This window comes from Aptenodytes forsteri, unplaced genomic scaffold (genome assembly GCF_000699145.1).
Source record: "Aptenodytes forsteri isolate BGI_AS27 unplaced genomic scaffold, ASM69914v1 Scaffold107, whole genome shotgun sequence".
Classification (NCBI taxonomy): domain Eukaryota; kingdom Metazoa; phylum Chordata; class Aves; order Sphenisciformes; family Spheniscidae; genus Aptenodytes; species Aptenodytes forsteri.
The window spans coordinates 1,289,264-1,312,849 of record NW_008794118.1 but is presented as its reverse complement, the minus strand read 5'-3'; the positions used below and the strand labels follow the sequence as shown (position 1 = coordinate 1,312,849).

General features: G+C 38.6%; 1 protein-coding gene across 1 annotated transcript in view; it reads right to left on the bottom strand.

Annotated features, from left to right (window-relative positions):
• AMMECR1 (Alport syndrome, mental retardation, midface hypoplasia and elliptocytosis chromosomal region gene 1) overlaps positions 1-23,586 on the bottom strand; it is a 153,842-nt gene that overhangs the window by 45,382 nt on the left and 84,874 nt on the right. Inside the window, exons 2-4 of the mRNA XM_009276620.2 lie at positions 7,361-7,486; positions 5,366-5,378; positions 3,810-3,920 (exon numbers count right to left, since the gene is read on the bottom strand). Coding sequence (XP_009274895.1) covers positions 3,810-3,920; positions 5,366-5,378; positions 7,361-7,486 — 250 coding nt within the window. The remainder of the gene's footprint in view (positions 1-3,809; positions 3,921-5,365; positions 5,379-7,360; positions 7,487-23,586) is intronic.

The following is a 23,586-nucleotide window of genomic DNA, read 5'->3' as shown; positions in this document are numbered from 1 at the left end:
TCATTTCTTGATCAACCACAACTAGGCTGAATGTCTGACAGCAGCTGCATTTCTCCCAGGTGGAGTGGTTAAGTAGAACAGGCAACAAAAAGACTGATTATATCATATAGTCGGTAAAGACAGGCCTATGTTAGTTAAGGAGGGTGGGTTACATATGATTTTAAATTTTAAATCCAGTTTTCAGCCATTATGCTAATCCACTTAAGGCTTGGAGTCCTCCAATTTTTCTTCACTGCTTTCTTCTATGACAGAAGGCTCTGTCATACAACGTCTCCCTTTATCTGCCTCTTCTCTACTATTTCCCTCCCCAGATATATATTCTAGCCTTGATAGGATAAACCAACGCAGAGTTAAAGCTTAATTTATACACCTATACATGTTATATCCATTAGGCGTAAAATACGACTTCAAATTATATGAAATGGGTAGAAAAACTGAACTAAAATTAGTAAACGAAACCATTTCATTCAGTATCTCAAGTGTAAGAGAGCAGGAGTTTAAAACTACAATACCAAAACCTAAGTCTTACTGCTGAACAGAATACATGAAAAAGTAATTTATCAACCTGTTATGAAATTCTGTGGTAACCTGCTTCCAAGTTCAGTGTATTTTCTTGAAGGAGCTGCAAAACACAAGGTATTTTTCATAATCTCGATGGGTTTATTTTTACGTATTCAGGTGGGATATTCAATTAACACATTCAGTCTAAAGGACTATTTTGCCCATGATAAACTTCTTACGTCCTAATATACAATAGTCAATACTGTAAAACATTTTGGACAAGGATAGATTTTTATCCAGCTAACCTCCTAGTAAAATTATATAAAAATCACTAAATCTGAATCTATCTTTTCCTAAAGTTCTGCAGAAGATTTTATTAATACACTTCCTTTCCCCTGTGTTTCACTGATGTAACTGCAGAGAAAGTTGAATTCTAACATGTAGATTTTATTAGGAATACAGTACTAGCATTTTTAACTATGGGTATCCTCATCCCTCCTCACGACTTAGGCAGATGCATCCAATTAATGATGAATCATTCTACATAAATTTCCTGTTTAGAACATACTGGCAATACAAGCATAACAACCTACAGAGCTCAAAATGGAGAAATGAAACTCACTTGGTCACACATCATCACCATTTTTGTTTATAGACCCCCAAAAGGTGTTTAAGCAGGGCGGTGTGGGTGTCCCAAGAAAGAAATTGTTCACTTCAGACTCCTAGATGAACTATCATTATGCTATTTCGAAGAAACTACTCTATTGTATGCAGATAGAGATGTATATGCTACACATTGTATACAATATACAACTAGAGATCGCTACTAGAATTAAGGGAAATTTGATTTATCGTGATCCTAAGCACTACTCAGCATATTTGTAATAAAATCATGCATGAAGGAAATTGAGGGTATTTTGATTGCTAAGCACCAAGCATTTAAGAACAGCTGTTCTTCGGTACCATTTTACTCACTGAAAGTTGGGCCACAATTCCACAGAAGGTGCTGAAAAAGATAAGAATGAACTAGACAAACAACCTGGTTCTGTTTATCCACACTGTACCTCCAGAGTAACTGAATAAAAGTGTCTCTCAGTGTCAAAGTAAAATAAAGTCAGAAGAATATCTGTATCCTCAACTGAAAATTTTGGTCAGTGGAGAGTCCATTCTCATTCTACCTACTTTGTCAATTAATTTTTGCCTTCCCTGAAGAAGTTTTTTTTCCTCTTTCAGAAATTGTCATATCTTCTGCAGGAGCCTATTGCCCACACACTGCTGGATCAAGCTGTAACGTCCTAGTTTCTGATCCCTCCTGAGGAGGCCTGTGGAGCTCCAAACTTTGAAAGTTCATAGACGTTTCAAAGGTGCTTCTTTTATTCCTCAAATGCTCTCCTCTGGAAGCTCTGTAGTTGAAAGGACTAACACCATGAAGGAAACTGATCACAGGTAACCCTCTCTTTCTTTTTTTAAATAATGATTGATTGAAGGGAACAACTTTTTCGTAAATTCAGATATGAACTTCACATTTCAGTGGTCAGATCTGAAGTTTGGTGGTGTTTTGTTTTGTTTTTTTTAAACAGAAAACATTTTTGGTGCCACAGTCATGAAAAAGGTTGCCCATAAAAGGTAATAAAATCCAATATGCCACTATAATTTTTTTTTTGTTAAACAACTGATGATCTCTCCAAGATTTTTGAAAAATAGGTTGGTATATAGTTTCATTTCTTTCATCTTGAAAATTACTGAACTATCCTCTGAATAGCCTAGTATAAACTTCCACAGCATGTGGCCATCGCTTAAATACTGCACTGAAAATATTTCAGTTCCCTTTAATTTGCATCACTTTTCATGTATTTTGACTTCAGCTTTCAGAGTTAGAATGCAGTAACAAGAATCTTATAAGCATTTTTAAAGGTATGCAAGAGTACAGCACTATTTGACTTGTGAGAATGGAAAAAAAAATCTATCACCTTCCTAGTCTTAGGGGGTAATTTTCTGTACAAGCTCATTGTTCTCGATCAGGCACTCTAAAGTGTACACTTAAATGAAATGCTCCCCAGTGCAGGGGGCAAGTTGTTTTTCTCCAGTCTGGCTCACTAATGGTTAAGATTTTAAGGCTTTTAACCTTCAACAGAGAAATTGCTTTGAATTTTATTATAAACAACTTCTCATTGACCATTTTGATTGCTGAGGTTTTAAAGGACACAACCAGAAACACTCCAGACCACATAATAAATAAAACCAACACAATAAAGGTAACTAGGTCTTTCAGAAGTTTGTAAGGACTCCAGGAGATGAGCAGTTGATTTCTTCCAGCTGAGCAGAGAGAAGCATGAAATGAACTTCAGCTTGCAACAAACTGGTGAGACATATAAGAAAGAACATGTCCCATTTTAATATTACTTAGTACTGGGATCAACAAGGCATTTTAACAGCAAAGAGGAAGACCCTGCAATGGAGGAAAGCCTCAAATCTAAAGTGATCTGGAGGCACCAATTATTTTAAGTGATGACAATTTTAGAGGTCTACACATGCCGGAATGTAGTTTCTATTTTAAAGTACTATAAACAGTCTATTGTAACTGAACGGAACAAAATTCCATTGATTCTTTAGAAAATAAACTTAAGAAAACTCTTAGAAAAAACAAGTAGAAAGCTTGCTACTAGCTCTAGTGATAAACTTATTAGTTTTCACTCTATGCAAAGAAAATGGAACAATATTAAGGTGAATGAATTTAGGTGTAGATCAAAAAAATGAAGGATTATGCTGCCAGGGAGTTGAAGGATCATCATCACTTACCTCCCTCATCCAGAAGCTTCCCACTCAGGGGCTGGGATGTATCTGAAGAGTAACATGTAATGGAAATTTGTAGCATTAAATTAACTGCAGCTGATTGGAAGCACCTGATGGAGAAGAGGTGAGAATACCTGCTGTTTTAGAAGTGTGAATAGGATAATCCCCAAATCTGACTTTCTGGTCTTCTGCCCTGACATTAACTATTAAGGTTAAAATTTGTCTGAACACTGGAAAAAAATACTGTAATAGTCAGTTACAATAAGCTACCGGAGAGTAGTTTGAGACCAATTAAAAAAAAGCTCAAGTTACTGTTTTTAACTGAAACCATAGCCTCATGACACCAGTAGTCAAATAACCAGGCAATACGCTTAGCATCAAAAGGAGATACAAGTTTTCATTGATCAGTACAGTGACACAGCCAAAAAAACCCAAAACAAACCAAAGCACACCTATCACCTCCTCAGTAGACTATTTAAACACGTAAGTCAAGGCTACAGAAAACAAAATCTTACCTAGTAAGTGTGTACTCCCTGAGTCCTGAATGCAGGTTCATGGCAGAAAAAGTACCTATGCATCCACGCAATCGTTTATCTCGACCAATCTTCCACGTTACAAACAGTGGGCTGTTTTAGGGAAGAAAAAAACACATGATCACAGAAGCAATATTGACAGTCAGTGTGAAATTTCAGCAACAGTGCCCTTCCATTTCGGGCAATGGGGGGCCAAATCTCTAAAATAACTGTATCTGAGCAGGCCATAGTATTTAGAAATGTCCTTTGCAATTCTTTTGACTGTTCTAGAAACGTTGCTCATGTGATATAATAGAAAATAATCACTGGAATATTTAATGGACAGAATGAAACTGCTTGGTAACAGGTATGATGCGCCCAGTGTCCCTCACTGTTACCCATTAGCCTTCTCCTGTGAATGGGAAAAGCCTCGCCTTAGACATCTGTACATAAGGAACCCTTTACAGAAGGGAAAAATACCCCTGTCACACTAGCCACCCCTCCACCAGAACACAAATACTTTGGTCCTTAACACTGCTGGCAAGAAGCTACCAGAAATCTTTGGAAGACAAGAAAATTTAGGAACACCCTCCAAACTTAAAGAACTGCCTGAGGAAAGGATATTTTCTCCGTGAATCCCAAGTTAGTATTTAAGAATCTCAAAAATGACCACGAGTGGAGCAAAATCTCTAGTAAGTTGAACATGTCTCAATTATATCAGTGTGACAGTTACAAATAAATACTTCTACTATCAAAAGACTTTTTGTACAAAACTATACACTAATTTAACAAGAAAGAGACAAACCATACAACTTTTTGGGACCAAAGTTTTCCTTGCAGTTCTAGAGGATTGCATCAATACGCAAGCAACAGAAAACTACACAGACTTGAATTTCTCAAGGGAGTGCACATGGCTCCTGGATACCCAGTCCTCTTAACTCCAACAAAGATTTCTAACCCTGAGATGAATAGGGACATATAGAGAAGAAAAGCATATAAAATTTATTCTTTTTCCAGAAAGGAGACAAATCAAAGTGGATTACACAAAGAAGAGTGCATTTTCCCTTACTGTTAGGCTTAAAAAAAAATAGTAATTTTAAAAAAGGCATTTCAGTTAACTAACTTGACACAGAGTACTCTCGATACACAAATAGGTTCACATTTCTGCAGGACAAGCAACCCCCCGCAACTGCGGAGCACCTCCCCCTTAAATCCTGAAGTAAATCTGGTGTTAATTTTTGTGGAAAATCATAGGCCATTCAGGCATAAATATCTATCATTCTTGATACAAAGACCACAGCCATGCTGCACTAAAGCTGACAGAAGCAAGGTGCATCTCTGACATTTAGAGCACCTGCAACCACTGCACACACGCTGAAGGATGCGCAACCCATTTCTCTCCAAAGCTATTTGATCAGGCACTGCTCTTCAGCGTTATACACATGTACAAACCATCATGCCCAATTTGTCTTGTTTTCCTTTATAGCTGTTTCCTACGCAGTGTCCTTACTATAGGACATTGCTATGAAGATCAAGAAGTCTAACATGAGGTAACCTACCTCAGGCTAGCATCTGAGAAGCAGGAGATTACAAAGCAAACATAATTACCACATGTGCCTTTAAGGAGGGGAGCAGATCCAGAAGCACAGATACAGTCAAAAATTCACAAAAAGTCAAGTTGGCTGCATCAAAAAATAAGAATCTTCTTCTGTTACTGCTATCAGCTGCAAATAATGAGCAGATTTGCAACAATGCACTGTAAGATTAACAACGCTGCACTGCAAGACAACCTTTGATAACTACGTCGTGTCTGACTCCTTATCTGAAGGATCAGTAAAAGTATAATCTGCAAGTTTCTCTGTATTTTGTGAAACAGAACCTCCCTTTCTAGCTATGCTGAGATTCTTAAAATATACTAAGGCGAAGAGCTTTATTATATGAGCAGATCAGTCACTGCAGAACTGCATGAATCACTGCACGGTGTAACTGTACTGGGGCTATATACGTAGGTACGTGTGTGGTTTTGGACTCTTAAGGAATAGCCCATATTCCTTTTCTCCTTCCAGCCCATTTGCTTTATCTGGTGTGGCACAAGACATTCATCATGTGACGGCAGAAAAGGATATGCCTCTCCGTCTCTACAGCACCAATGCAGCAGCACCCAGTCCTCTCATAACTTTCCAAAACCTGTTGTTATCGCCTGCTGGTAGAGCAACTTCCTCCTTATTGGATTAAACTGGACAAGTTCCCTTCTCTCAGTGATGATGAACAGAAGAGGAAGCTGAAGTCATAACTTTCTTTTAGATTTCCTTTTATTTCTTTTTGCCCCCTTCTCCCCCACTTTTTTTTTTTTTGTTTGTTTGATAGTGAAGAGCATAAAGCCAGAAGGGACTATTACCTGACATTTAGTAGAACGCAGGTTATTACACTGTTCTCCATTCACATCAACAAGTGGCATTTTACTAGCATTTTGAAGAAAGGTATCCCAGATCCCCTAAATAGTATCAACAAAATTATTAGATCGCAATGGCACTGAAGACACTCTCTCCCCTTGCACAGAAGCAAGCCTGAGTAAGATTCAAATTGGACTTTAGGATTATTCTCTTGACCTTTATCTTTGGATTATGAGATTTATTAGCTGTAATACACTTAGTGGAGGGCTACAATTCAGGGAAACATATACACATTTACTTTCTTGTCAAAAGGGAATTCCTTCTAGGATGCATCATTACTGCTGCTTTAAAAGGACAATAGAAGAAAACATCCAGAGACCATCACTGAATGTCAAATAGATTACTGAAACATTTGCATATGCTTTGAAGGTCCTTGGCAGTGAGTACCAACAGAAAAAGTAAAGGTTACATACATATATTTTTGTACTAGTGGTAGTAGTGATATAAACATACCATTCGGACTAAATTTAAACCTCTAGCCTTTGGGTAAATGAACTACCACTGGTAACCATACTTGCTATACATCACAAAATCTGACTAAATATGTTTTTCCAACCTTTCAACTTCTGTATTCCCCCACACTTGCCTCCCTGTTAGTAGGAGCCACTAAAGGTATCAGCATGTCTACACAGGAGATAGAAGCCTACCGAACAGAATTACTTTTCTTAATTACCATTCACAGATGTCTTTGAGGTGCAATACGGACCAAAGGTTCACAGCACAGTGACCCAAGAGGATTCTAACTCTTAAGATTCAAGAAATAAGGCTGAAAGGGACCTTCAGGGTTCCTGCTATCATAAGGAATAATTATATTATATAATTCTGTTCATAAATGATACACATTCTCCATCTTAAAAATTACTAGAAATAATGGGGACAAACCCCCCAAAATGAAAAATTAGAAGGTTGCCACAAAACCTCACTGAAGTTCAGAACCTCTGGAAACATTCCGATTTCCTGCCAAAATGTTTTCCCAGTGAGCTTGTACCCAGCTATTCTTGTGCCAACATTGTCCTTTAGTTTAAATAGTTCTTTTCCCTTCCCGGTTATTATTCCCCAAAGTATTTATAGAAAGAATTTGTATGCCTCTTCAGACTTCACTTTGCTGAGCTAAATCGTTGTGTTCATTCAGTTTCCTCTCAAAGGGGATCTTTCCATTCTGACCATCGCTCTTCTCTACACCTTTTTCCAGTTTAAATTCGCCTTCTTGAACATCAGTGTCCAGAACTGTATGCAGAATTACAGAGGAGGGTCTCACACCTGCATTAATGCTTCCATCTCTGAACTAGAAACACTGACTGCTACATTTTGGGATTAATTCTCACAGCCTAATATAAAGTCCAAGTCTGCGATTCAAAACTTGACAGAGCATTTCTAGTCTTACGCTAAACAAAGACAATAGAAAACCTGCTCACAGAACCTAGACAAGCTATACAGAGAAAAGAATTTGTTTCTTTCTAGTGATGTTCTTTTGCTTTTTATTGGCATCCTTGGTTCCAGCTACTTGCCTATTTTCTCCAAGCCTGCAATGCTTTTCTTGTGTTTTAAAGCCAATAACCCACAAACAGACTTGCCATCTAACCTGACTGCAAATCTGAGATCTGAGGCTAAGTGCTGAATTCCACAGGTATCGATGTCAAGAACAGCTAAGTAAATACGTACATTTTCAACTTGAAAAAAAATCCTTATTTTCATCTGTTATCTGTTTTTCTTAGAATAAAAAGGAGGGGTTTTTGAGCAACACATTGTTAGACCTAAGATGAAAGTTTGCACCTCCAGGCACTTGAAAGAAAACAGAAGAGAACAACAGAAGAGAAAATCTTCAGTAAAAAGCAGAAGAGGCAGCAGATGTGATGCTAGGAGTCCCGTTTATCCAATGACATACAGCAAGGATATGCATCGCATGCTGGAGATCTGAGTCCTATTTTTGCCTAAAGAAGTTTGAACCCATGTATCCCACAAGAGTGGGAGAGCATATTGGGGTGGAGTGTGCTCATCTTTCTGACTCTGGTTCCCTCTTGATCTAGTATGAAAGCTGGGGAGGGTGTTGTTTGTTTGTTTTTTAAAGAACATCCACCAAACCAGATGCTGCACTTCCCTGGGAGGGCTCTAACAATCAGCTTCAAGTAGTTCTTTTACGCAATTTAGGGTGAAGCATCTTATTAAAAAGCAAAACAGCTCCGAGCTTGGGATTGAGCCCTATTGAACCAAGAGACTCAGAAATTTGCTTGTGTGATGGGTTATCCAGCTTCTCATCGTGGTGCCAGGAACCTATGACACACCCTGCTGACGGTGTTAACAGCAGGAGTGATACAAAGCACCCCGAATACTCAGTAGCTGCAAGTTGGTGGAAGATGTTTCAAACTGTACAGAAGCAGAAGGGACCAAATCCAGACCCTTAGAAGCACCTGTAAATATCATCTTCTTTCATAAGGCTCCGTATTTTGTGATTTTTTGTTTGTTTGTTTGTTTGAGCTACACACTGAAAAAATATTTCCATCTAAAACTATTTACAGGTGCTACAGCGAATTCCCAAGCAATCTGAAGACTATAAACTTTCCATCCTGCCATTGCCTAATTTACTATTTATTGAAAAGTCTTCCCCAGCTCTAATCTAAACAACAGGCAACTGTTTAGGTTATTTGCTATAGAGGTTGTCAGGCACTACTCCATGAAAACCAGCTGATCATATGTATATTGTTTTTCCCTATTTTCAGTTGAAAAACTGAATTAAAGAGACAGTTGCAACACAGTAAGTTTAAACTAATATTGCTTCCTTATATACAATTGCTGTCATCAAAAGAGGCAGACATACATAGTCTGTCTCCTTGACAAGACTACTGAAATATATGCACGTATCCAACACTCTAAACACTGACCTTAAAGGCTAGCCAGAAAATGTGTGGCTGAAGCACAGGAGCATGGGTCACCCGATCAGAGTGCTGCCCCATGTGTCACTTCAGCTACTACTACATTATTTTCATTAATGAAAATAGTAGGACAGCCTTGTACTTTACTTGACCATTAGTCTGTTACAACTCCTGGAGAATTGGAGCACTTCATATGAAGGTCACAAGGTACAAACCTATATAAACATCAAAAGAAAGTATCAAAATAGTCTCTTATACACCATGCTTACCAGTGCCCTAAGCGTATTTCTTATTAATGTCTTACAATCAAAATCACCTAAACCAATTATTGACCTGCTTGCTATATGTTACTGAAAATATTTAGACTGAAAGCAAAAGTGTGCCAGCTATTCTAGTAATCAGTCAGCTATCACAGTAAGAGTCAGCATGCCACTAACTTATGCTGACATCATGTAGAAAGCACTGTTAAAAGTATCCTCTTTTAATATAAGGCAGCACTGGATACAAGTTGCCTTTTATTTACCAAGAACATTTAATAAAAAAAGTGAAGGGATGCTTTAACTTGGGGTGCGGGGGAAAAGGCAGTAAGTGTGAATACGTTGGTCTATTGCTGGTACCATCAGAAGCACTACGAAAAGTTTCTCTTCCTTGTTACAGGTAGGGAGGAAAAGAAAGGGGAGGAAGGTGGGAAGAATAGCGGAAAGGAAGGGTAACAGATCAAGAATATTCCTCTACTTTTATAAAAGATGAGAGAGAATTACATAGGGGGAGGAAAAGAAAGGGGAGGAAGGTGGGAAGAATAGCGGAAAGGAAGGGTAACAGATCAAATATTCCTCTCTACTTTTATAAAAGATGAACGAGAACTTTTTTTGGTTTCACTTGAAGACTTCCAAGTAGTAAAAAAACTTGCAGGACTTTGAAGTGACAAGGATTAAACTTGATGAACTGAGAGGTAAAATGATATTTAGACAGACATTTTAATTATAGTTATTTAACCTACCATCTTTTATAACCAGAGAAGGGAAGAAAGTCTCTATAGCCCTAATGTTACTTGACACCCAGGGCTGTAGGATCAGACACTTTGAAAAGTCAGCACACTCATCCCTTCGTAAGACCAGAGTGCGTTCACTTCAGCTCCAAGGAGTTCCAAGTTACAACACACCCAGAAAGTACTCTGAACAAGCAAAGTTGCAATGGCAGTGTTTTCCTTTTTGTTTTACACAAGTGAACAAGCTATTGTTCCTGAATTCTAGAAATTCTAACATTTATATTTTTTAACATAAAGCTTACTCTATCTTACTAGGGATCACGCTACACCTTCAAATGCTAAACCTTCACATAATACTGTTTCAAACTAGAAGCATCTGGAGAAAGAGAAATTAAAGTTTATCATTAGAACAGTATGCCGTGATCCCTTGCACAAGCAATGCCAGCCTTATTCAGAATCACAGAAAGCAGCAACTGATGCACTCTAAACCTTGTTATACTCCAGGCTGTGGCATTTCCAAATGTCACAATCCAGTGAACTAATTCACATTACTTAATATAAGAGAATACAACTTAGTAATGAAGGAGGCGGGAACATGTACACCGATAGCTTTACCAAGGGCATCTGTACATACGCTCTGAGGCACAGGAGGGGGACAGATACGTTGAAAGTATCTAGTTTGTGATGAAAGGGGAAACCTGATGGATGGTATTATGGAGCTGGCCAACAACAAAATCTGTTGAGTGCCTTTCCGCAACAGTCCTACAAGCACACAACATGGTACGAGGACATTTTAGCTTACCAGATATATTCTGGAAAAAATCTGATAAGACACAAGAAAGTCAAGACAAGAGTTTATGAACCTCTAAAGGGGAATAAGGGAGAACAGCAACACCCCCCCCCCAAATTTATAAAGACAGAATATGATAAATGTAGACAGTTAATACATAAGATTTCCTGGAAGACAAGAGAAGCAAGAAAAGGAAGAAAAAGTCAGTAGCTCCTAACAGGAAAGGAAATTTCCTCAAAGGAAATGGGCACAAGTGCAAAAAAGACCAACAATCACAGTAATAGATCCACTTGGAGAAATTGGAAATAAATCGGGTTATTGAAAAGAAAGACAGAAAAACAGCAAAGCACAAGAAAAAGAGGCACAATGAAGACAATCGATTTGCAACATGATATATGAATATTGATGAGTATAAAGGAAAAACAACTATAATTTATAAGAAGAAAGAGAAAGACAAGGAAATGGTTGGCCAGCCACTTAACTCAGAGACTTAGGGGAACATCTGGCAACAGAAGAGATGCTAAGAAACCCAAACTGTAAAATGTTCAGTTTAAAAAATCCTAATGGTAAGAAACATGAATGCTGGGACTGCCTGGGAGGACGTATATCAGTGCATCCTCAAAGGCCTCCAAAACCAGACCAGTGTCAGGAATACTGTAAGTATATTTGATTCTGCCCTTTAACAAGAGACGAGACCAAATGGCCTCCTGATGTTTACTGCAGACTCGTTTTCTGATTTTGTATGATGCAATGTAAAAGAACAAAGGGACAATTCACACACAAAACTATCTGTTAAATTGTGGGGAGACAATTGTCATTACAAACCTCTAGGATCGGAAAATACCATCTGAGAAAAAACCCATTCATCTTACCCTGCTGTATGTTTCCTTCTATGTAGCAGATTACAGAAGTGAGTGAAGAAAAAGAGATATGTAACATGAACCATATTCTAAAGATCAGAAAACATTAATTTATTTATTGCTTCAAAAAAATGTAAGATTGAGTAGCTTCAGTGAGGTTCAAGTGCCATTCAACATTTACTTGAGTGTGTAAGCACTTTCTGAATCAAGAATAGAAGCCAGTTTCTTCAGCAACTTATCTACAAGTTCAAAGTGGGCTCTGAGGTGAAAATTTACTGAAGCCCATGGATGATATTTTTCCTATTCTGAAAGCCAATATAAAGGGCCTTTTGGGGGAAGGGTAAATACCACTTTTTTTCTAGAATTAGCTCACCTTAAAGACTTTAGTTTCTCCTTCAGCCTAGTTAGCCTAGATGCAAACAAAAAGCTATTTTTTCCACTACAGTGCTACTTAACACATATTTTGACATGAGTTAAAAAAGCACTACTTGCTTGACTACTTTTACACAATCGGAAAAAGAATTAGCTATTGAGTAAAGTGTTTGAAATCCATTACCCTGCCTGTGTCCAATTATACACATATACACAAACCCCCCCAACTTACTAGGATAATGACTTCATCTAGCAAAAATCATAAAGACTGGAGCATGTCAAAAAACCCCATAGATTTCCCTGAACAGGAAATTTATTCTGCGATAACATTCTTCTTCCTTGTGGGAGATATGCTGAGATTCTTAAAAACAGTCTATATTACATTACTCCTTCAACACATTTAGTCAATGAAGAAGGTTCATTACTGCCAATACATAATGATCAGAAGACAATCACCACAATCTACTGGCTTCAGAAGCTGGAAGCAAGATCTGCAATTTTTTTATTTAAAATACTATATAATTACTGAAAAAGTTATTAAATACTTCTGAGGACACAGCATATTCTTTCAGTCATTCTCAGGACTAAATGATCAAATGAGCAACTCTTCCAACTGGTTCATTACTGCCAATACATAATGATCAGAAGACAATCACCACAATCTACTGGCTTCAGAAGCTGGAAGCAAGATCTGCAATTTTTTTATTTAAAATACTATATAATTACTGAAAAAGTTATTAAATACTTCTGAGGACACAGCATATTCTTTCAGTCATTCTCAGGACTAAATGATCAAATGAGCAACTCTCCCAACTACTGTATTTCAGAAACAAGCATTTAGAGATTTCTTTATCTACCCATGTAAGAGACTTAGTATATTTGGTGGTTTTCCTGAAATCATTACATGCCCTAGAGAGATCAGCCTCACAATCAAAACCTGAGCTGCTAGGCGTCAATTTGTTAGCAAGTTCTGCTTAGCTGAGCAGCTAATCTTAAGGAAGCTCAGAAAGCAGCTACTATTTTAAGAAAATCTAGTTTAAACAACAGCATAATCAGGGTTAAAAATAAGAGGACTGCTTACTGGTAGGTCATTTTCTAAAGTGAACCTACAACAACTTAATTAAGATTGCATTCAATATATTAAAATTCATTTTAAAAAAATGGACATAAATTCACAAATACAGCCAGATGATGTGGCTGTTCATTCGGCTGCAGGACCAGTGCTGCTGTTCTTGTGTACTGTATTAGACGAGCTGAGGCAACATGGGCAGCATTCCAGAAAAGAGAAGGTAAAAGTAACAATTTACAAGGGAGAGACGATGACTCTTAGGTATGCTCAGATTGGACACTCAGTCAGACTCTATTCTGTATTTACAAAGTCCTTCTTTTGCACCTTCTCCCTCCAACTCTCCCAAGACAATCAGTCCATCAACTTCATGAAACAAATTGAGTTTCTATGACATATGTTCCTAAATTTGCTGTTCACTTTGCTAAAATAAATATTTACATGTAACAAAATCCAGAACTACTCAGAAATCACACAAGTTGCTTATGTAGGCTTATTTAGCACTGCTAAAAAAAGATCTGAATATTTACAGTTCCTCAGAGAAACAAAATCGACAGTAAAAGTTACATTCCACACAAGCAGAGAATCACGGCTCAGGACAAAACCGTTTTCACCCACCTCTATACTCAAGACAGTTTTTAATGTTGCCAGCCCACAAGTGTGTTTGAAACTGAACGTAAGGACTTGCAGCACGACGTAACTGCACTTTCAAGAAACAACCTTCAAAAAATCGTAACATCCTCCATAGAGATACTCCTCAGGGCGGTACGGGTGGCAATGTCAGAGCACTTAGTCTGCAGCACCACAGGTCACAGGGCACCTGGAAATTCCTCAGGATGGCACTTTCCACACAGGTTATCTAATTACTCGCTCCGTTGCTCAGAGTTACTGATGCATGTCTAAGTCTATGTATCTTGTTTTAGGGTGAGACACTTGAATTTTCCTCTAAGATTGAATGTTTCTTCCCCAAATTGCCATAATGACAACCTCAACTGGGTATAAATTGAGTTTGTATGAGGGACTAATTTGTCATGGTGTCTGCACAGACACACAGCTGAGTATGCATACACTAACCAACAGGACATACCAGTTAATCAGCTCGTACTGCTTCAAATTACAATGCTTCCATGTTCCGACTGCAGTTCTTGTCCACCACAAACCCAAGATCATCAAGCAGTTTTATATCTCAATCACTAGATATCAGGTTTATACATCTGGATAGCTGCTAAATCATTAAGTGAAATAAAGTTACCTAGAATTGAGTATCTTCAGAACATCAATCCCTAGGGTTGTACTTCAGCCACTAAAGCCATTTGTTTTTCCAAGACATTAAGATCAAGTTTAAGTGAGGATCCAACACAGATCCTATGCAGTTAGGCCAGGAAGGGTATAGACATGGCTGTATTTTTTAATTAAGTTTTTTTAATTTAAAAACAAAGCAAACAAACAAAAAAACCCCAAACCTTAAAAATATTTCTAGCCCATACAGCTGCGGAGACAGCTTTCCAAGTATGACCCAAGTATTAGCCAATGCCATGACACAAGGTTATTCCAGCATCTTGGCCGCTGATCTTAGCAACAGCAGTGTTAACACAGCCTTAATGTTTACTATTTCTTGTCAGAATCATGCATGCAACAGGGAAATCATTAGTCATTTCAAAGTTAAAATACTCTTTGCAATGATGAACAACAGTGGCATGAAGCTGTCACCCACACAAGAGGGAAGGGAGGACATGATTTGAGAGTAGACATGAGGAAGGAAAAAAGCAAGAAGTAAAATGGAAAATTTATAGCTCCTCCAGAAGACTGTGGAAGTGAAGGACCAGTGGGGAAAGAGAAGAGTTTTTTCATCTTCCTCTGAATGCCGAGTAGAACGAGCCTGCTAGTCTTAAATAATAAAAGCTAATGACATAAAAAGGAACTACCAGAATGGGACGAGAGGTTACATCCTCTTTAAAACACAGCAATTGTGATGCCGAGGCTCCTCACCGGGGTATTATCACAGTACTTTCTGTGATCATGCACACCATGATCCCCTGCTCTTCCATATTTACCTCTGACTTGTCGGTTTAGCCTTCTATCTTGTAAACTTCTGCTAATCCTATCCAAGTCCTGACCAGCAAGGTAAACATAGGAACATGCTCCTCAAAACCAACCAACCCACCAAATCTATTTCAACACCAAAAATCACAAAAGACAATAATCAATCAGCCTTGCTTTTTTTAAAAGGCTTATTGTTTTATACATATTCTTTCCATTAAAGGTGCCTACAAGTCTCTCAGCACAGGTCTAGAGGGAGCAATGGAGCTTGAAGACAGACATCCCTCAGCTACTTCTAGGCGAGCATGCTTATCTGAGCAGTACAGCGCCATACATGTGAAAGCAGATAGGTTGGCTCTGCACTTAGCCCAGTTGATTCTGGCTCTTATTAAGCACTAGATCAGGAAATGCTGAACCATACACTGTTTTGTAACAAAGCCATAACCACATAACACCCCTCTGATCAGCATTACCAGCCTCACACAATTTGAGATGTGACAAGGTATTACAGAATGGGAATAAATGACCAAAAATCACAATTTATTCAATGAACACTACAGAAACACAACAGTAGCAGCCGCTGTTGATACTGCCCAAGGTAAAGGTGATGAAAAGCAGGTGTGAGCTTGGACTTGCCAGCTCCCATCTCTCACCAAGCCAGGGAGCCCTCCAACCCATGGGATTCTAGCCTTCTCGGCAGCCCAGCATCAGAATGGCAGGGATGGAGAAGCCACAGAATCCCTTCTCTACGCAGCTCCTTATGGGAAGTAGTAGGGCACTCACATATCCTGAATGCCAAATACCATCGGTACGTACAAATTTAAAAACTAGTTGTTTATTTGGGAACTGACAGCTTAAGTGCGTACTCCTGCCTCCATCAGACTCTGAACTCGTTACGCTTCAAAATTCATTCTTCTGCCCATTGTACTCATTTCTGTATTTCATGTATTTTTAACCTTTGTTTCCCTTCCCCCTCCCCTTCCATCTCCTTTTCCATTTCTGTCCTCCCTCCATCTCTTTCATACTTAATCTTTCTCCCTTTGTGACCAGCTTTTGAAAAGGGGGGAGAAGAAAAGTAGTAGTAAGTTACTGCATTCCACATGCCCATTACAAGTCAGTGAGGGTTGAGGCCTTTCTCCCTAAACGGGTTATTTGCTTTCATAAATTCTGGAACCCTCATTTTGATTAAAACCTCGGAAGCATTCAGCACGTTCCCAAAAAACTCAGTAAAAAGTTATGAGAAAGTGGATTTTGAATTTTGGAATGCAAACACGAAGACTTAACTCCTCTTATCAAAACAATGCTTAATCTTTCAAGAAGGTACACATGCTTATTAAACATATCCAGAGTAAGGACTGTGCCTCCAGATAAACTTTTGCTCTAATGTCAAAAGCAACCAAGAACAAGTGCCAATGTATTCTACGTTATTAAGACACCATAATCTGTAACATTTAATAAAATTATATAACAATATGTATATTTACATTATAAAACTGTTCACATTTATGCTCTGACCTACTTAAGCAAATTGTTTTTCCCCAATCGCACAATTATGAACCAGGGCAGAAAAATCAGACTTTATGAAGTTGTTAAATCAATTCAGTGTCATTACAAATTATTAACGTTATTACTTCAGAGTCTGCAGTCACCTGATTATGACTTTCTATGGGGCATATTTAAGTATTTCTAAGAAATATAATTTTGTTTCCCCAATACCTTTATTATTAGTCATACGTTATACTTCTTTTCATCAACTCAAACTACCTTCAGATTATACACTGAAACTATTGGATTGTTAACAAAAACTATTCACAAAAACTATTAAAGCAAAGCTGGCATTTTCTCCCTGGCTATTCCTACCCTTCTCATACCCCAGAAGACATTAAATGATTTTATGTTCGCTTTTGTAGCAGCAGACAGAAAAACCAGGAAAATACTGCATTTGATCCAATAAATAGTTTGCATCTGGCCACATTGTAAGTGTTTTGAACTGGACAGGTCCCAGCCAAAGTCACCTCCCCACCCAATTTTCAAAGAAAGTGAGCAACTTAAAAACCACATGCTGCTCCCATATCTAAAAATGACCTCAAAACCCATGTACTCCATGTTCCAAGTGTAGTCAGATTAACAAATGTTCAAATTAACAAGCACTTAAAAGGACTGCCACTACTTATCCTCCCCCAGCAACGCTATGCAGTCTCCTCTCCAGGAGCAGCAAGTAGTCCTGAATTAGAGATGCTAATGTCAAAGAATAACATTTTAGGGTGACTGTGTTGCATCCTTCAAAAAGATGTCATTGGAAGCTTTGCAAGTCGAAGTTGAAACAATTTCAGTACCACCAAAGATCTCATGTACAGTTTATGATCATCCTACTTACAAACTGGAATTGAGACAAAATACTTCCAGTGAAAGCGTTTTCCTTCAAATAGCCATTTTTTTTGCAATTAATACTTCGAAAAGATTCAGAAGAACCCTTTCCTAAAATTCCATGAAGTAAAACATATCCAAAACCAAATGTTTTAAGAACACCACATGCAAAATGTTTTAGAAAGCTGCATAAGGTCCCCAGAACTGCTACCCTGTAAAAAATAGTGAAGACAATGCTAAAGAGATCAGACAAGAACAGCTCCAGCTCCTAGATTCTTTCTTTCCTTAGAAGTCACTAGCAAGAATGCAGCAAACATTAGTTTTGAGGCACTAGTATAATGTTTCCCCTTCTATCACTAGCAGGACGATTCAGGCATAAAATTAGTTTTGAAAGTTGATTGAGAAAAAGCATTCTCTAGGCACTAAAAGTCTGGAAGTTTAACACCACAGCACCATTTCCATTCTTCCAAGAGAGCAAGAAATTCCATGCATATTAACTACAAACCAAGAGCCAGAGAATATTGTTTTGCATAGATTTCAGACAGCAGCTTAACACACAACTCCTACCTTTAGCGTCTACACATACTACCTTAAAAGAAAGTCTGTTCTCATTGCCAACGAAGATACTGAATTTTTCCTTCCAATTACTTGACAGTTTTACCCAAACTGCCAGTGACCATTAGCAACGGGGATGCTGGGTTTTCATAATTTTTTTTTTTGTTCTGCTAAAATATGACCTGAAGCAGTTAGTCAAGACATCAGTGAAAACCAGGAGTTGTAGATATTAAAAGGTCACACAAAATTTTATTAGAGCTATAACTGGGATTCTCCTGCTACAGATGAATCATAACTTATGTTTTAATGAATTTCAGCTAACTGTGAGACATGTTGTTCTTTCAAAATATTAGATGAATGAGTAGAAGCAGGCAGAAATGTATGCAATTTGTTCTGGAAAATAACTTTGTTAATTAAATTTACACACTTTACACATACAAGACACTAGACATACAGTCATAAAGGCATCCATTTGGACCATTAAAATGCTTTTTTTAGTTGCCAAATGCACAATGCATGCTGAGACATAAGCACCTAGGGGCACAACATAAACAGCTGAACAAAAAATTTATGCCAATAACCGAGAATTTGCCAAGCCTGTGAGAAATTAACACACAGGAGTTTTCTGCTTAAGTGGAACTTAGTTCAAAGGAACGAGAAATATTTAAAGAAACCTAAGAAAAGGTTTCTTCTTAAGAAAAAACTGGAACTACACAGGATTTTTTAATAGCAGTAATACGTTACAAAACTTGTATGTCAAGATATCAGCTAACAGGAGAGACTGCAATTCAGCCAAACGTTCAAAACTATTCCTTTAAAAATCATTGATCCTTCTTCATGTTAAACTACATATTCTAAAGGTCCACTGCAAAACAGTAGCTTGCAAGAGACTTGAAACGCTAGGAACTATACAATAACAAGACACATTAGAGTATACTTGAATATTTTTAAAAGGCATAACTTTGACAATTTAATAACCATTCAATTATTTTGGTACTGGTTTTTAAGAAGCTCATGATAATGTTGCAAGACAAGCTAAGAAACAAGCCTCAGCAGAATTTGAATTTGCCCTCTAATTCAGACTTCACTAACTCTACAGCTGGAATAAATTAATCTTTTGGATCACACGAATTATTATTAAATCAATGCACTCTAGATTGCACTATTTGTATAGAACTTAGCCATGTAATTTAACCAATGACACAACGGTTCAAAGGCAGACTAAATACAGTGCTGGAATTAAAGCCAAAAGGAATTTATATTTTTGTCACAGAAAAGACATACCAAAGAGCGCTTTTAAGACTGACAAAGATGATTCAAAATCAGGGAGTTCTCAGTGGTCTTGAAAGTAATGTCTGCTGAAGAGACTGGATGTTTTTAAGACAGATGGACATCTGTCAGTCAGCGTAGGTACACAAACACAGACATATCACGCCTTCAGATGAACTAGACGATCTCTCAATGTCTTTCCACCCCTTAAATCACAAATGACTGCATAGATGGTTGAGTAACAGTGAAGTTCAGAGCTGTTGCTTAAAAACAGCCTCACGCAACCTTCCCATCCCCAGATAGACAGCCTCCTTTCTTGTTCTGGAACAAACGTGTGATTGGGGAACTGATCTGGTTAAAAATATATCTCTCTCCTTTTTGCCAGTTTAACTTAGACCAAGCTTGTTTCTCTGCTGTGTTTCACTGTGCAGGAGCATGTGCAGGGACATCAGCTCAAAAAGAGAGGAAGAGGCAAAAGGGGCAGTGAAAAAGGGGCAAGGATGATGACTGCTTACATCTGCACCCCACAAGAAGAAATGCATGCAGTACAGCCTAAACAAAAAGGAACAGCAATAAAATTTTTAAAGATAGATAATTACTTTTATTAGACCAGCCTATATTGCTGGAAAAAGAAGAGGAGCTTTCAGACACATTGCTGCTTTAGCAGATTAAGCAAAGCACAAGACAGAACAAAACTACTCATAATGTAAACATAACCACGCTAACCTTGAACAAGAAAAGCACTTAGCATTTAGGCAACAGAGAAGCACGTTAGCGACAGGCCAGATGACCAGTCACTGGTCCCTTTGAAGAGGGATAAACTGCAGTTAGTGACAGAATGATGCAGTAGTACATAGAGTATCTAATTGAGGCCCCAATTTTTAGTACACAGCAGACATGCCTTAGTTACTCTCAGACATCAAGATAACAGACAAAGCACCATTTTCTGAGCAAGTATACTGGTTACTACATGCTGCCACTAGCCATACAATTAGAAAACCAATAAACACAAAGACACTAGCTCTAGTATAGGAAATTACTGGAAGATACAGCAGCATCTTTACAGACTTCCCCTATTGTTATATTCTTCCAGCGGTATCTGCCATTGGCCAGCCCTGGGAGCCAACATACAAGGCTAAGTGGATCTTCATTTGGGACATCAGTTCTTTCACTGTCTCTTATCAAACACAAGTTCACACAGATACAGAGATGCTGTCTACAATACAGTACTTTTGCTTCCAAAAAATGCACTTTCTGTATTTGAAGACTGACAAGTTTAGGGTTATGCTTTCATTACAAGGGAACAAATCTAAAAAGTTTAAAAAACCAACCAAACAAACCACAAAACACTGCCTCGTATGAACTTCACTGCCGTTTTATAATCGATAACTAGCAATGCCACTGAAAAAGGCGCTCTCACATGTTGCCTACTTGTTTTCTGTTCCACGCTTCATCATGTCTTTTGCCATCTCAAGCATTCATGTGGTCATAAGTTGGGTCAGAGCTAATCTCTTAGAAACAATCCACCCTCCAGTTGATACTACTGAGTCCTGTTGAACTAGGGATCCTCTTTGTAGCAGACAGACTTAAAGACTAGGAAAAAGCAGGCGGGGGTATTGAACGACTTCACTAGACACACAGCTAGCTGTATTTGTGGCATCTGATGATCAGCTGGCACACCACCCATCAGATGCAAAGGTAGCAACCTCACAGGGCATCTACATTGACTACTTGATGATTCAGCAAAGAAAACAGTAGTCCACAGGATCCATGCCAGTAACGGTAGTGTACGGAAACACAGGATGGATGCTCTGGAGAGTCAGTTCAGGTCATTGAGCAGAACACTCATGTTCAGGATTTTCATGGTGTTATTTTCTGAAATGCTGCCAGTTCCACATGCGAGGCCTGAGAGGGAGGCTGACATAGGAAGCCAATGATACAGAGGGAAAGGATTAAGGCATGATGGGAACAGGAAGAACTTGTTAGGCATGCACATTAGTCATGCCAGAGTCAGCCAGACTGGCATGCTAGTAAGAGTTTTGGAACTTACAAACACTTCTGCACTACTGCTAGAAATTTCAGAAGTAACACGTGGGAAGCCCAAATGCTTGGCCTCACCCGACACCCTCGAAGTAATAAGCATCTCCAAGACTTGGTGGAAGGAGGACAAATCAATGCAGTATAACGCTGAGAAGCTACCAGCTTACTCAGCAATTCCAACAGGAATGACAAACAACAGGCAGGTGGGAAACGGCACTGTATGTGAAGGACATATAAACATTTAATGGTGTAAAGTATTACAGGAGAAGAGAAACCCAATAAACTTCTTATGGTAGAAGTCACATAATCAAGTAATAAAGACGTATCATCAACTGTACTACCAGTTCAGGGAAATTATAAAGTTGCAAATTTAGGAAAGGTAATAAGTGGGCAACTGAAATCTCCTGATATAAACTGGACCCTGTGCCTCATTAGAATGACACGTAGAGAGTATTTTTTTTTTTCCAAGTAATGACTGCTTCCTTGGAAATTAGTGCTAGGACCTACATGAAAAGATGCCATTTTTTGTTTGGTTTTGAGTGGTACACACGACCTAGTTAAAGGGTATCAATAGGAAAGCTGCTCTGTAACTGTGCCTGCAATGCAATTATATTTCAACATCATAATTGAATACAGCAGGCAATAAAAATATTTGGCACATGGATAATGAATTTCAAGAAAGGGAACAGTGTAAAAAAAAATTGAAGTAATTAGTAATCCTCCCAACCCATTCCACACAAAAAAACCCAAACAAACCAACCAACCCAAACACACACAACCCTAAAAGGAGCAATCCAAACAGCAAAAAGACTGCAACAGCTTGGAGGCTGTTAAAAGCAAAACCACCCCACACACACACAAAACACCCCCAAAAGCAGACAAAATTCTGTATTAAAAGACCAGGTGAAACATTCACCACAGTTAGAAGAGAAAACAAAAGCAGTCAAAAGAATACCTCAGCCCCAGCAACAAAATCCTACTCCCTGCATGACTGAATAGGGAAGTTAAGGAGGGCATCAGAGAGAGGTCAGCTTTTAAAAACAGAAAGCTTACCTAATGAGATCAGAAGAGATTATAAAACACATAGTAGGTCAAAAGTAAACAGTAAATAAAGAACTAAAAATGTTTGGGTAGCACCTTGCAAAGTTACTTAACTACATCAAAAGCAGGAAACCAACTAGAAAAACCAGTGAGATCTCTTGCAGACCAAGGTAAAAAAGGGATACAAGGATGACGGCACCAATGCAGGGAAGCTCACTGAACACTGTTCCCAGTCTTTACTGGTGAAGCAACTGGGGAAACTTTCACACCTACCTTTATAGTATATAGGTCAGAGGGACTAGGTCAATTTGAATTAAGTACAGAGGAGGCATTAGGCTGAACGGACAAGTTAGATGTAGTTCACCTAGACCAGGCATTTACAGGACAGTTCCAAACCTGAAACTGAAGAACTGCTGGGCAACAGGTTGCCAGTGTAACTCCAGTGCACGTAAAAGACCCTAAAGGGACTGGCACTACAGAAAAGCAAATACGATTTCCATCCCTGCAAAGTAACAACAGACCCAATCACTGTGCACACAGACAACCACAGTCTGTTGGAAAGAGTATGCACAGCTTCTGTAAAAGGAAATCCTGCCAAGACCACAACTCTTCCCCCCAGCTGGTGCCAGCTTACATATCCCTCTGAATTTGGGGGCTGAGCTGTTGGATCCACTGAATATCTGGGTTGAACACTGGCTAGTCTTATGGAAGGGATCAATCAGGATTATTTACGAAAAAACTTCTAAGTGTAATCTTCAGCCACCCAAAAGGGGCTCAAGACTTTCTGTGACAGCCTGCACATTCCTCTGCTAACGAAAAAACTTCTAAGTGTAATCTTCAGCCACCCAAAAGGGGCTCAAGACTTTCTGTGACAGCCTGCACATTCCTCTGCTACTTATTCATAGAATCATAGAATAGTTTGGGTTGGAAGGGACCTTTAAAGGTCATCTAGTCCAACCCCCCTTGCTGTGGGCAGGGACATCTTCAACTAGATCAGGTTTGCTCAGAGCCCCGTCCAACCTGACCTTGAATGTTTCCAGGGATGGGGCATCCACCACCTCTCTGGGCA